The sequence below is a fragment of the Puma concolor genome, chromosome D1, assembly GCF_028749965.1.
Source record: "Puma concolor isolate L17-30 chromosome D1, mPumCon1.1.hap2, whole genome shotgun sequence".
In the NCBI taxonomy this organism is placed as follows: domain Eukaryota; kingdom Metazoa; phylum Chordata; class Mammalia; order Carnivora; family Felidae; genus Puma; species Puma concolor.
In genome coordinates this window covers 9,718,448-9,731,355 of record NC_141676.1, presented here as the reverse complement: position 1 = coordinate 9,731,355, position 12,908 = coordinate 9,718,448, and the positions used below count along the sequence as shown (strand labels likewise).

Here is a 12,908-nt window from a genome sequence, read left to right as displayed (position 1 = left end):
GTGAGTGTCTGGCCCTGTGGGGGGAGGGGGGAGGACCTGGGAGGGCTGACCCCGGAGCTGGGCTGGGAGCTGAGGGGGCCAGGCTGGCACCCCCAGTGTCTGCCTCCTACACATTCTTGACTGGGTCCCCCTCCCTGCCCACTGAATACCAACCCCCCGCCTCTGCAGGGTCAATCTGCCTCCTGAGCAGGTCACGAAGGTGACTGTGGGGCGCTTGCACTTCAGCGAGACCACCGCCAACAACATGCGCAAGAAGGGCAAACCTAACCCTGACCAGAGGTGAGCAGGCTTGACCTCTGCCTTGGCAGGCCCTCCATTTCCGAGGAGGAAGGGCAGCAGGACACCACCCCATAGTCAGTGTCCCACAGACTGACCCATTTTACAGATGAGAGACCTGAGACTCGTACCTAAGGCTAACTGATTTAAGGATGAGACAGACTAGAAGGGCGGCTTCTGGGTGAAACAGCTCAAAGGTTTCCTAGCTGTGGGTCCTGGGGAATGTCTGCCCCCTGGTGGAGACTCAGGTTCCTCTTCTGTGGGATGAGCTGTGAATGCCCCCACCCCTCCTCCGGCCGCTAGGGGTGGTAGGAGCCTCAGCACTGAACATCAGACTTGGGAAGGGTGGCTGGGGCGCAGGGGCAGGTGGGGCAGCTCCCTGGGTGCCTCTAAACCCCTGTGCGCCCCAGGTACTTCATGCTGGTGGTGGCGCTCCAGGCCCATGCACAGAACCAGAACTACACGCTGGCTGCCCAGATCTCAGAGCGCATCATCGTGAGGGTGAGGGCCATGTCCACCCAAGGGGTTGAGAGTCCTCCCCAGAGCTGGGAGAAACAGCACCCAGGAGGAATACGGGGTACTGGGGTCGGGGGGTGGTCAGGAGCTAGAATGCTGATCCCACTCGGTGCTAGTGGTGTGACTTTGGGCAAGTTCCCACCCTCTGAGCCACAAGCGTGGAGGAACACAGGACCTAGGTAGCCTTCTGAGATCCCACAAGCGACTGAAAAGTGCCACAATGAGAGGGTCGGTTGAAGTTGGGCATGGTGGAGTGAGAATCCTTGCCTGGAGCGGGAGGGGTGGCGGCAGGGTTTCCCAGGGCACTGCAGGTGCCCCGTCCCCTAGGACTGATCCAACCCCAACTTGCACTAGGCCTCCAACCCAGGCCAGTTTGAGAGTGACAGCGACGTGCTGTGGCAGCGGGCGCAGGTGCCCGACACAGTCTTCCACCATGGCCGCGTGGGCATCAACACGGACCGACCCGACGAGGCGTTGGTAGTGCACGGCAATGTCAAGGTCATGGGCTCGCTCATGCACCCCTCCGACCTGCGGGCCAAGGAGCACGTGCAGGAGGTGGGGGCGGGGCTGTGGGCGAGGGGCGGGGCTATGCGGAGGGGAGAGCTGAGTTTCCCGCGGGAGGGGCGGGGGGCAGGGCTGGGCCGCGAGGGGCGGATTGGTGTGTGGGCGGGGCTCGTGGGGGGCGGGGCCAGATGGAAGGGCGGGGCTGCAGGGGAAGGAGATGGGGGAGGCCGGCTCTAGATTTCTGGAGCTCGACCCTGGTGCAAGGTCTCCCCTCCGCACTGCAGACCCTGGGTCCCCACCGTCTTGAGCTCCGGGGCCTACTTCGGACGGGCCCAGGAGGGGAGGGGTTCAGTCTCGGCCCCGGTTCCCGTGCAGGTGGACACCACGGAGCAGCTGAAAAGGATCTCACGCATGCGGCTGGTGCACTACAGATACAAGCCTGAATTTGCAGCCACCGCAGGCATCGAGGCCACGGCACCAGAGACGGGTAGGGACCTGCCTACGTCGACGGGAGCTGGGGTCCCGGAACCAGCAGCCTCGGCCCGCAGTAACCCCGCCCCCTGTCCCTGTCCTCTGGCAACTCTGTCCCAGCCCGCTGGAAACCCCACTCCCAGGAACCCCTCTCCTTGACTCCTGGAACTCCTGCCTGGGAATCCTGCCCTCTAGAAGTCCCGCCCCTCAGTCCTGGGTGCCCGGGACACTAGAAGTCCGGGAATCGTGGTCCCGGCATCCTCTGCTCCTTAGGTGAATCCTGCCTCTATCCAGGCCCACTTTCCCTGGGAGCCTTACACCCAGGAATCCACCATTCCCCCAGGCCAGGGAACCCCACAACCGGAGCCAGGGAGCGGCAGCCTTCGGAACACTGGTCCGTGGGAGCCCCCTGCTCCAGTGCTCCTTGGATCCCAAATCTCTAGCCCTCAGAATTTCGCCCTCTTCAAACTTGGGGGCCCTCCTTGCATTATAATTGGCGCTGTGGGTGTTCTGTACCCCACCCTCCCCCACTCTCCAGGTGTCATCGCCCAGGAGGTGAAGGAGATCCTGCCTGAGGCCGTGAAGGACACTGGAGACGTGGTCTTTGCCAATGGGAAAACCATAGAGAACTTCTTGGTGGTGAACAAGGTCTGCAGGGTGGGGGGATGGAGAGAGCCCAAGGGCCGTGGGTGGACCAGCTGGGGCGTTATCTCCCACTTAGAGACTGGGGGCACTGAAGTGCAGAGGGGGCAGGCAGCCCGGTCTTCTCTCATGCTGCCTCCGGAGCCCCCTGCCCACCCCACCCCCCGCCCCCGGGGAAAGGGGGTGAGCGTTCAAGGGCCAGCTGGGGACTTGGCGACACGATGGTTGTGTGATCCACAGCAAGAGGAAGCTCCCTGGGGATCATTTTCCTCCCCTTTGAAAGGAGGCTAGAGATAGTCCACCGCCAAGACCTTCCCAGGTGGTTATTGAGAAGCTGAAACACACAGCGGAGCGTGAGGGTGATGTTTGTAACTACCTGGCATGAGGCCGGACATCAAGGAGCGTGTAGTACTATGTCTTGGCCTTGGCTGAGCAATAAGGAGCTGAAGCCTGAGATCACGTTCATCAGAGGGTGGGAGCCTCTGAGAGATGGGGTTCAGATGGCGAGGAGGGGGGGAAGGGCTGGCCGAATGGCGGCGCAAAGGTGCAGAGGCGGGGGTGCTGTTTGGAGGCAGGCGCGGGGAGTTGGGGGCTGCCGAGGCCGACCTGGGCAGGGAGGCTTTGAGGACTTCCAGGCGGCCGTGGGTCCTGCTCCCTGTAGCCCAGGGTTCCCAGGGGCTGACCGTGCCGGCCGCCCGCGGCAGGAGCGCATCTTCATGGAGAACGTGGGTGCCGTGAAGGAGCTGTGCAAGCTGACGGACAACCTGGAGACGCGCATTGACGAGCTGGAGCGCTGGAGCCACAAGCTGGCCAAACTGCGGCGGCTGGACAGCCTCAAGTCCACTGGCAGCTCGGGTGCCTTCAGGTGGGGGCGGGGCCAGGTGGGGGCCAGACCCCTTTCCCAGAGGCACCTCTGACCCTGGCCCTCTTGCTGCAGCCATGCAGGGAGCCAGTTCAGCCGGGCAGGCAGCGTCCCCCACAAGAAGAGGCCCCCCAAGGTGGCCAGCAAGGTGAGGATGGGCGCGGATGGGAGGCGGGTGGGACCGGGGCCCTCCTCCTCCAGGCTCTCGGACTGCAAGCACTTCCCCTCGCTTCCCAGCTCTCTAGCCCTCTGGCCCCGTTTCTCCTTCGTCTCCCGCTGCCCCCCCTCCCCCGTAGGAACGAGCAGACCTTAGCACCCCCACGTCCAGCAGAGCCGACACTGAGCGAGACCATGGGCTCCCTCAGTCTGGGCCTCTTCTGCTTCTTCCCCTTTTACGCTCGGTCCTCAGTCGTCATCTGTGGTCCCAGACCAGGCCTGCATCAGCCAGCGCTTCCTGCAGGGAACCATCATTGCCCTGGTGGTGGTCATGGCCTTCAGGTGACTTGTCCCCCAGGCTCCAGGGGTGGCTGGCTGGGGAAGTTGAGCTGTCCCTTGGGCCCGGGCCTGGGGGGAAGAGGAAGATGTGGCCGGGAGAGGAGACCTCACGGAGGGATGGAGGGACAGAGGGACGTCTCAGGGAAGGAAGTGGGCTGCCTCATTCGGTCTCGTGCCCCTGGGGCTGGGGAGACCCACTCGCAGGCACCGTTCACTGTCACTCACGAGCCCAACCCCCGGAGCCAAGGACCACAGACCCTGCCCTAGAGAGAGGGGCCGGGACAGTAGCTCCACCTCTAACAGTGGCCCTTTTTCTGTGGCTCCCAGCGTGGTGTCCATGTCTACACTGTATGTGCTGAGCCTGCGCACCGAGGAGGACCTGGTGGAAACCGATGGGTATGTCCCTGGAGGCCTGGCTGCTGGCCAAGCCGCCAGGACAGGTGGGGCTTTGGTGGGCAGCCCAGGGTCAGAGGAGCCGTGGAGGCTGTCTCCTCCAAAGGGGATAGTGCTTCAGGCTCTCGGCCTGCTGGAGGCTTGCAGGGGTGGCTGGGAAGGTCTCCCTGGAGGAGGGGCAGACATTTCCCGGTCCCTACCGAAGCCAGTGTGTCTCGTGGGCCCGTTCAGTGCTCCTTTAGGTAGCTGGGCCTCTGAGAGTCAGAGGGCATCGAGGGGCCCAGGTTGGAATGGGCATGGGGGGAGGGGCGGGGGAAAGAGGGCCACCGTGGGATCTTGGGCTCTGTTTGCCCACTGTCACCTCAGCTCCTGGGCTATCTCTGACTGTTTCTTTTCTCTCTCCTCCCCTGTACCTATCCCCCCTTCCTGTTCCTCTCTGCTGCCCGTTAGCTCTTTTGCTGTGTCCACTTCCTGTCTTCTGGCCCTGCTCCGGCCCCAGCACCCTGGGGGGAGTGAGGCCAGGTGCCCATGGTACGTGTCTGGACCGAGCCCCTGCCCTCCTGCCTCTGGCTCCTGCCACCCTTCTCCCTGCCTCCTTTCCACCATCCTTGTCCACCTCCTCCTGTCCCTCCTGCTCCGCCGGAACCCCCAGGCCTCCTTGTTGAGGCTGTCCTCTGAGCTCAGCCCTCCCTTCCCCAGCAGGTCCAGCCAGAGCTTTGGGACCACTCAGCTCCGACAGTCGCCTGTGACCACCGGGCTGCCAGGCACACGGCCCTCTTTGCTGCTGGGTGCGTGCCTGTGGGGGGTCTGGAGGGTTGGGATGGGGGAGAGGTGGCTGCGTTCTGGGGTGGCGGGGGCGCGGGGCTCAGCTGCCTGCTGCTCGCTCATACGGCCCCTGGCTTCCGCAGTTACCACCGGCCTGAGCAGCTCAGCCCCAGGTCCTGTCATCCCCACTTTGGACCTGTGCTCCAGCCGCCCTTGTCCAGTCATCTGCTGTTCCTCCTCCACCCCCAGCCCTACCCCTGCCCCTAGTCTTGGCTCCAGCTTTAACCCTGGCCATGGCCTCAGCTCCAGTCCCAGCCCCTCCACCAACCGCTCAGGTATGGCTGTCTTGGGTTCGGGTTGAGGGGGTGTTATGGGAGTCCAGAGAAAGACCCCGAAGACTCATTGGAGGGAGGGTGTCCGGGAGCCCAGAATGAGGCTCCGGAGGAAGACTGGTGGGTCTCCCTGAGGGGACGAAGAGACAGATGGGGGTCACCCACAGTATGGTGAAGTCCTAGAGAAAGCTGGACAGGAGGTAGTCAGTTGCTGCCTGTGCCTTTTTCTCAGCCTACACCTGGTTCTGTCCACAGGCCCCGGCCAGATGGCCCTCCTACCAGTCACCAACATCAGAGCCAAGTCCTGGGGCCTGTCGGCCAATGGTATTGGCCACTCCAAGCATCCAAAGAGCTCAGAGCCTCTGGCCAGCCCTGAAGTCCCCTTCCCTGGAGGGCAGGGCAAAGCCAAGAACAGCCCCAGCCTTGGTCTCCACGGCCGGGCCCGCAGAGGGCTTCCCCAGCCCGGCCTGAGCCCTGCTCGGCCCACTCGGGCCCAGGGCCAGCCAGGTACTTGCCCTACCTTGCCCCCCATCTTCTCAGCTCAGCCACCTGAACACCTGGCGAGGGATTGCCAGCCCACAGACGCTTGCTGGGCATTACTAAGTAGCAGGAATGAGGCCAGGAGCCTTATGGAGCTCGCCTCATTTAATCCTTACATATTCCTGCAAGGAGGGGATCATCCCCTTAGTTTAGATGGGGAAACGGAGACAGGGTGTTCGGCCTGTCAGTGGCAGAGCTAGGATTCCATCTCCCCGACACCAGGGCCTGGCTCCTTCGCCCCCATGCCAGGGCAAGGAGGGTGCTGTGTAGGGTCTCCCCCCACGCCCCCCCAGCTTTCCAAATCTCAAGGCTTTGGTTGTCACCAAGCCAGAGAACCCTTGGCCGCACAGGTTTTCTGTCTGCCACTGACTCCTCCGACGCACCCTGCCGGCCGTCCTGGGGGCTGCAGAGGAGGCCAGGGGCCTTCCAGGCTTCCCAGGCGGCTCTGCTCTAGGTATTGGGCCTTCTCATTGGCTTTCACTTGATGGGTTTTGTGGCTTAGAGGGAAAAAAAAGCTTAGAAACTGTGACTTGCCGAGCCTGAAGTTCAATTGTACAGGGTGGTGGGGGGCTGGGGGTGCTGAGGACACACGTGCCCGGCCCCGGATGGCTCAGAGACGTGAGAACACGGCAGCGTAGGGGCGGGCCGCAGCTCTGAGGGGACTTTGCAGGCAGCTTGGTGACTGGGGAGGGCATGTAATCCAGGCGGGGGTGGAGAGGTGATCAGGAAGGCCTCCCCGGAGGAGGTGACATTGGAGCTGAATCTCTGAAGGACCGCAGGAGTTTGCCCAGAAGAGACATGTGAGGGTCTCTTCCATCTTGTCTGTGTGTGGTGTCCGTGGGCCCATGGGCCTGCTGGGGCCCCTCGGTGCCTGGCTATGCCTCACAGAGCTGAGCACATGTTCGGTGGCCCCAGCCTCCCCTCCCTCGGTGGGATGGTCAGGCAGGCAGCAGCTAGCCTGTAGGTGAGCTGAGATGACCTCACCCGCCCTCTGTGTCACGCTTCAGTCCCGCCCTCACCCAGCCAGTCAGCCAGTTGTGGCGGGTTCCTTCACAGAGGGCCACAGGCCCCCAGGAGTGTGGTGCTGGCAGGTGTCTCACAGTTGGCTCTGGAGGGGGAAAAAAAAAAAAAGCCCCGATTTGTGGCGAATACTCCCACCATGGCTGATTTCAAGGTACCAACCTGATGCCTCTGAACTGAGTGTTGAAAAGCATGTGCAGTCAGGAGCAGAGCACTGTGGGCGGGCTCCTGTGCACCCCCCGGCACCCATCCCTGCCCCTGGTGTGCAGGTTCCTGTCAAGGAGGCAGGCCTCAGGCTCCCGGGAACTGGCTCTTCGTAGTGCTGCTGGGGCGGAGGGTGGTGTGACCCTGGCCATTGTGGGGGGTCTGGAAAGAATGACCTGAAACTTATTTATACTAAGGTGTGTGTGACTGAACGCGAGTCTGGCGAGGAAGGGCTTGGCGGCTTCTCGCCCCTGTCACCCTCGTCCCTGCCCCAACAGCCTCTCTCCTTGCAGACCCAGTGCCCTCCCTGACCTCCATCCAGGTGCTGGAGAACTCCATGCCCATTACTTCCCAGTACTGCGCTCCAGAGGATGCCTGCAGGTGGGCCTGGCTGCCCCCCTCCCCTCACCCCAAGGACAGACTCCCTCAGGTGACGTGAGCCCAGGCAGTACAGATGCTCAGATGTCATCCCCCTTCCCCCACCCCAGAGGTGGCACAGTCTCTTTCCGTGAGCTCCAGGACAGACGGGGTGGGGGTGGGGGGGTGGGGAGTCCAGGCAGGGGGCCTCAGCAGGGTAGCCTTGGACTAAGCAGCAGCCATGTTTGCCCTCTCAGGCCTGGAAACTTCACCTACCACATCCCTGTCAGCAGCGGCACCCCGCTGCACCTCAGCCTGACTCTGCAGATGAAGTGAGTGGAGGGACGTGGGGGTCCCCGGCAACCTGGGGAAGGGGTCTGAGGAGCGACGCCAACTTTATTGCTCGCTCTGCGCTTGACTGGCTGTGTGACCCTGGCAGTCTCTGGGCTTCAGCTTCTCATCTGTCAACCACACCGTGGTTGCACCGGGGTGTGAATGCCATGTGGGACGGTGGACGGCAAAGGGTTTGCGGCCGTCTCGGGCCTTGACCCGTGGGCATCGTTGTCAGGCCGCGTGCGGACTCGCGGCTTGTTTCAGCGGGGCAGGGGAGGTGGAGGGGAGGGCTGGTTGGGAGGGGGCCCCCAGGAGCCCCACCTCCCTGCTAACTGGGCCTTCCCCCAGCTCTTCGTCTCCCGTGTCTGTGGTGCTGTGCAGCCTGATGTCAAAGGAGCAGCCGTGTGAGGAGAGGGACTTTCCACAGAGCCTGCACACCTACCAGGACACCCAGGTAGGGGGCGACTGGGAAGCCGTGGGCCAGCCACACCCCAGAGCTTCCTCTCCCCGGGCACAGCCGCGCCCCCAAACAGGTGAAGGAGCCGGGGGCCAGAGCGAAGGCACCTCCACAAGGGACGCTTTAGGCCTCTGGGCCCTGGGGAGAGGGCACGGGGGCACTGGTCACGCCTGAGCGCCTCGTGGCCCTGCCCTTGCTCTGTCCCATCCCCGGCCCTGCCCTGACAGAGCCCCTGGGAAGACAAAAGTCCCACCAGGCCTAACCTGGGATTGAACGCAACGGCGCGGGTGGGGAGGGTATCCTAGGAGTCCTTGGCAGGGAGAGCCAGCCTTGTCTGTGCTCGGGGTCAGAACAGCCACCCCGAAAAAGTCACGTTTAAGAGAGAACTGAAGGATGATTTGGGGTCAGCTGGAGAAAGAAGAGAGGACAGTGTCCCAGGAGTAGGACAGCACATGCTGAGGTCTGGAGGCCAGGGACTGGGTGGCCTTCTGGCAGAGCCGGACACGTGGCAAGGGCTAGGGGGAAGGAAACGGGAAGGAGCACGGCAGCGGCTCACACTGGGCCCAGTGAGTTCACACTGGGCAGCGGCATGGTTCAAGCCACCATTTTGGAAGATCTCTCGGCGATTTCGTAGAGGCCTACCTCCCGCTCGGAGAACCAAATGGCTGAGACCCTTTCCTTGTTCAGCTCCTCACTGGCCATGTGACCCCCACGTAACCCAAAGTTGTGACTCTCAGCACGGGTTAAGGGGACTTCTTCTCACCAATTTGTGGTTATTCAACAAGTATGTGTCGGGGCCCCTCTAGCCCAGGCCCTGTCCTGGGCTCAGCAGTGGGGAGGCAGGCGGGGGTGGACCCAGGCCTTGCCTGGGAAGAACGCACCCTCTAGCTGAGGGGAAAAGATGTGCAGAAAGTAACGAGCGGAGGGGTGGGTGGGGGCCTCGAAACAGGCGCAGAGGAGAACGTGCCCGGAAGTAGAGGGAGAGCCCAGCCAGCCCCTCGTCTTCAGATGTGGAGCTCAGGCCAGAATCCACATCCCTGGAGGCCAAGCCAAAGCCTCATGGGGGAGATGGGCAAGCGGTCTGAAGCCGGGCCTCACACTCCCTGGCGAAGGAGAGCAGACCAGACCCGTGTGTCAACCCCAGCTCTGCCACCCGGTGCCCTGTGATTTTAGGCTGGAACTCGGCTTCCTCATCGACAAGCAGCATCACCTTACTGGGTTGTAGTGAGGTTGGGGTTAATGAAATACTTTGTGCCTGGAGCGTAATGGGTGAGGGGAGGCAGGGACCAGGGGACAGCGGCTGTGGGCTTGTGGGTACCTGGCACAGAGTGTTGCGTAGAGGGGGGGCTGCCATCACTCCCCAAAGCAGAGCGTGCTCCCTCCCTTCTCTCTTCTCATTTTACCCTTTGAGAGACTTGCCCTGGAGCCCCGGTGAGGGCTGCTGGTCGGGATAGGGGCAGGGGGCTGTGTTCACCCTTCTCTCTCCCCTCTCTCCAGGGCACGTCGCACCAGTGGCCAGTGACCATCCTGTCTTTCCGAGAATTCACCTACCACTTCCGGGTGGCACTGCTGGTGAGCCCAGGCACCCACCTGCCCCCAGAGGTCCAGGCGCCTGTAGCTCAGCGTGGGGCTCGGGGAAGGGAGGCGGGGGTTCACGGAGCGCATGGCAGGACGTGGGGCACAGGGGCAGGTGATGTCGGCGCCGGCGGCGGGGTGCTTCCTGCCCTGCACCCCCAGAGCCACCTCACCTGTGCCCGCTCCCCTCCCACCCAGGGTCAGGCCAACTGCAGCGTGGAGGCCCCGGTCCTGCCGGCCACAGACTACTATTTCCACTTCTACCGCCTGTGTGACTGAGCTGCCCTCCCCAAGGCAGCACCACACCACGGCCCGGGTCCCCGGGCGCCCCTTCCACACTGGACGCGGTGGTGTTACACTGGAGCCGCTGCCCGCCAGCTCTCTGCTCACTGGCACCCCCTTGGAGAGACTGAACCGGGCCTGGCCCTCCCCACGACTGGTGAAACTGGAAGTCCTCACACTGGAGTTGCTGTCCCTGCCGGTCGCCCCTCACACGTCGCGGAGGGAGCCAGAGGGACCTCCTGGGGCCAGGCCGGGACCAGTTCCTATCTGTCCAGTTATGGTGGTTGGAGGGCCGGCCTCAGGTACCCTGGCGGCAAGGGTAAGCCTGTGACTGTCCAGAGCCTACCTCCCACCCTCCCCTTTTGAGACTGGGAGCCCCCCCTCTTTTGGAGAGGGGACCTGCTGACCTTGCTATCAGCTGGGGACTTGGACGGAGCCCTAAAAGACTCGGCTGGATCCATGAGTCGGTGGAGTATGCAGCCATCACCCTCACAGCTGCTCCCTGTGGGGCGGCGAGGTGGTGGACTTTTTGGGGTTTGACTGTTACGCTGGACTTGGGACTTTTAAGCTTTAAGTGTGGCCCAGGAGGTCTCTTCTTCCTGGGAACACGGGCTCCCAAGAGCTCCCAGGGCAGCTGGAGCCAGCCCTGGATGGGTTGGAAAGACTGACCATGTGCCTTATGTACATTTCGTGCCCAGCTGAACCTGTGAGGGAGGTGGGGCGGTGGTCGAGGTAAGCCCCAGACCCTTGAACCTGGAGTATCCTGAAGTTCCCTGTGAGCCCCCCCCCCCCCCACAAGACGGTGTCGGGGCCCCACGGCCTGGGTTCCTGGGAGTTTCCAGAGCTTTGCAGCAGTATCCGGGACCCATCATTCTCTCTGAGCAGGGGAGCAGGAATCCATGCCAGGCAGCAGGCTGGTCTTGGCTGGTGTGTGGATGCAGAGTTGTTGCTGTTATTAACGAAATAATTACTAAAATGCACTTAAGCCAGAGCGGGGGTGGAGGTTGGAGATGGAAAAGCCCGGAGAAGTGCAGAGACAGGGGGACACTTGCAGAGACAGGGGCCTGGCTCTGATCCATCCCAGGGAGGCTTGAGACATCCAGCTCACTCCCGACCACCAAGACTCTGGCTTCCCCCTTCACTCTTGTCTCCTGGTCACCTGGTCTCCCCAGATCAAGGGCTCCCATGTTGGGTTCGGAGAGCTGAGCTGGAGCGACCCAGGCTCGGCAGCAGGCCCCGTCTCCACTCACTCCTCCCAGAGATGGAGCAGTGGGCTTGTGTTAGGAAGAAGTCTTATCTCAAGTGCCAATGTTAAGTTAACCTTTCTTAGTGGGTGCCTGGAGCACTGAGGCCACATCCAGGCTCACAGAAGAATGTGGAAATCACTGAGCCACGTCCGCATGGGCCCGGGAAGGGGACCGGGAATTGTGGTCCCTGCCCTGTGGTATCCTGCCACCTCTTTGGGAACCAGGCCTTACCCCTCTCCGAAGTCTCATTCTCGACTTTGAATGGGAGGCCTTCCTATGGGGAGCTGGGTCTTGAAGCCTGGGAACTGTGGGCCCCCTTCCGGCATGGGTCACAAAGCACTTACCCTTAGGGGAGTTGGGGGATGGCAGGGATACCTCGCCTCCCAGCCCCTTCCCCAGCGTGGCTCCACTCCTTCATTCTGACATAGGAATCCCACGGTTCCCCACACCACGCAGGGGGCCAGGCCTTCCTTAGGACTACTCTGTTCTCCCTCCCCCAGAGTGGGGGAAACCCTCCCGAAATGCCTTAAAAACTGCTGAGCCCCACCCTTTGTAATAGGATTCTGGGGCTTCCTCAGTGAGGGTGCCTGGCCTTGGACTGTGGCCCCTCAGTCCTGAACTGGAAAGTGACCCTCCACTGCCCCCTGGAGCCCTTCTGGACACAGCATTGCCCCAATCTGGTTAGCAGCTGGCTGTTTCCGTGCCTGAGGAGGGGTCCTCAGTGCGAGGATTGGGGCCAAGCTGGGGCTCCAAGCTGCTTGAGAGGGGGTCAACCTTGGACCAAAGTCGCCTTAAGCCCAGTAAGGTAGATGGGCTTCGGGGAAGGGGAGCGGGTCACCTGCTGGAGGCTGACAGCTGCCCGGCTGGCACTGGTAAGTGGGTGTCTTGGTTCCATTCCCTACATGGGGTCCAGCAGCCGCCCCTCCCCTCCCCTCCCCTCCGGCATTTATTCCCATAGTCGCGGGGCTAATCTCCCCGGAGCTTCAAGCTGTACATAGGGCCTCTCAACGCACAAGTCCCTCTGCCCACGTTATACCCGCCCCCATAAAAGCCCGCGTGTGCATAGAGCGCCCCTCCCTCCCAGTTAACTCCCAGTTCCTGTCCCTGAGTGCTGACTCATATTTATCACGTACCAACTCTGACTCTGGAGTGGGCACAGGGAGGCAGCCCTGGGCCTGCTTGCTTCCTGTCCCCGTCCTTTTCTTCTGAAGTAAATATACGTATATAAATAAATGTATAAATATGGCTTTGTATCTGACCTTGCTTCCCCATCTCTTCTTGAGACTGTTCTGGTAGGAGACGGGAGTTGCCTGTGGGGCAAAGACCGACTGGAATCTCTTGAGGTTCCTGAGCCACGTGGATGCGTTGCACCCCAACATCCTTCTCAACTTCACGCCAGGCTTGGGAACAGGACTCCGCAGCCGCCTTCCCTAGCCACTCCCCCCCCAGACCCACGGCTGCCCTACCTGGGTTAAAGTGGCCCCCTTCCCCAAGGAAAACCTCCCCTTTGGGGACAAGCTGAGCCTTGTGAAGGTCCCCAACCCACAGAAGGGAGAGTACATTCAGAGGATGGGACGGGTCCAGGGCAGACGTGACTGGTGTGGGTTCCCAGAGAAGTCTGCTGTAAAAACAACAGA

At 62.2% G+C, this 12,908-nt stretch overlaps 1 protein-coding gene across 11 annotated transcripts in view; it reads left to right on the top strand.

Moving 5' to 3' along the window:
* The window catches only part of MYRF (myelin regulatory factor), a 33,830-nt gene extending 21,301 nt beyond the window's left edge, over positions 1-12,529 (top strand). For 3 of the 11 annotated variants that reach the window (XM_086677197.1, XM_086677199.1, XM_086677206.1), the window contains 18 exons: positions 169-279; positions 687-777; positions 1,147-1,347; positions 1,672-1,783; positions 2,306-2,415; positions 3,114-3,274; positions 3,347-3,419; positions 3,681-3,769; positions 4,094-4,162; positions 4,610-4,690; positions 4,859-4,947; positions 5,068-5,259; positions 5,512-5,763; positions 7,299-7,401; positions 7,635-7,709; positions 8,059-8,164; positions 9,665-9,739; positions 9,941-12,529. In XM_086677197.1, the coding sequence (XP_086533323.1) occupies positions 169-279; positions 687-777; positions 1,147-1,347; positions 1,672-1,783; positions 2,306-2,415; positions 3,114-3,274; positions 3,347-3,419; positions 3,681-3,769; positions 4,094-4,162; positions 4,610-4,690; positions 4,859-4,947; positions 5,068-5,259; positions 5,512-5,763; positions 7,299-7,401; positions 7,635-7,709; positions 8,059-8,164; positions 9,665-9,739; positions 9,941-10,021 (2,071 nt within the window). In that variant the 3' untranslated portion in view covers positions 10,022-12,529. The remainder of the gene's footprint in view (positions 1-168; positions 280-686; positions 778-1,146; positions 1,348-1,671; positions 1,784-2,305; positions 2,416-3,113; positions 3,275-3,346; positions 3,420-3,680; positions 3,770-4,093; positions 4,163-4,609; positions 4,691-4,858; positions 4,948-5,067; positions 5,260-5,511; positions 5,764-7,298; positions 7,402-7,634; positions 7,710-8,058; positions 8,165-9,664; positions 9,740-9,940) is intronic. The other 8 variants (XM_086677207.1, XM_086677198.1, XM_086677200.1 and 5 more) reach the window with 8 other exon arrangements.
* Positions 12,530-12,908: the final 379 nt, after the last annotated feature.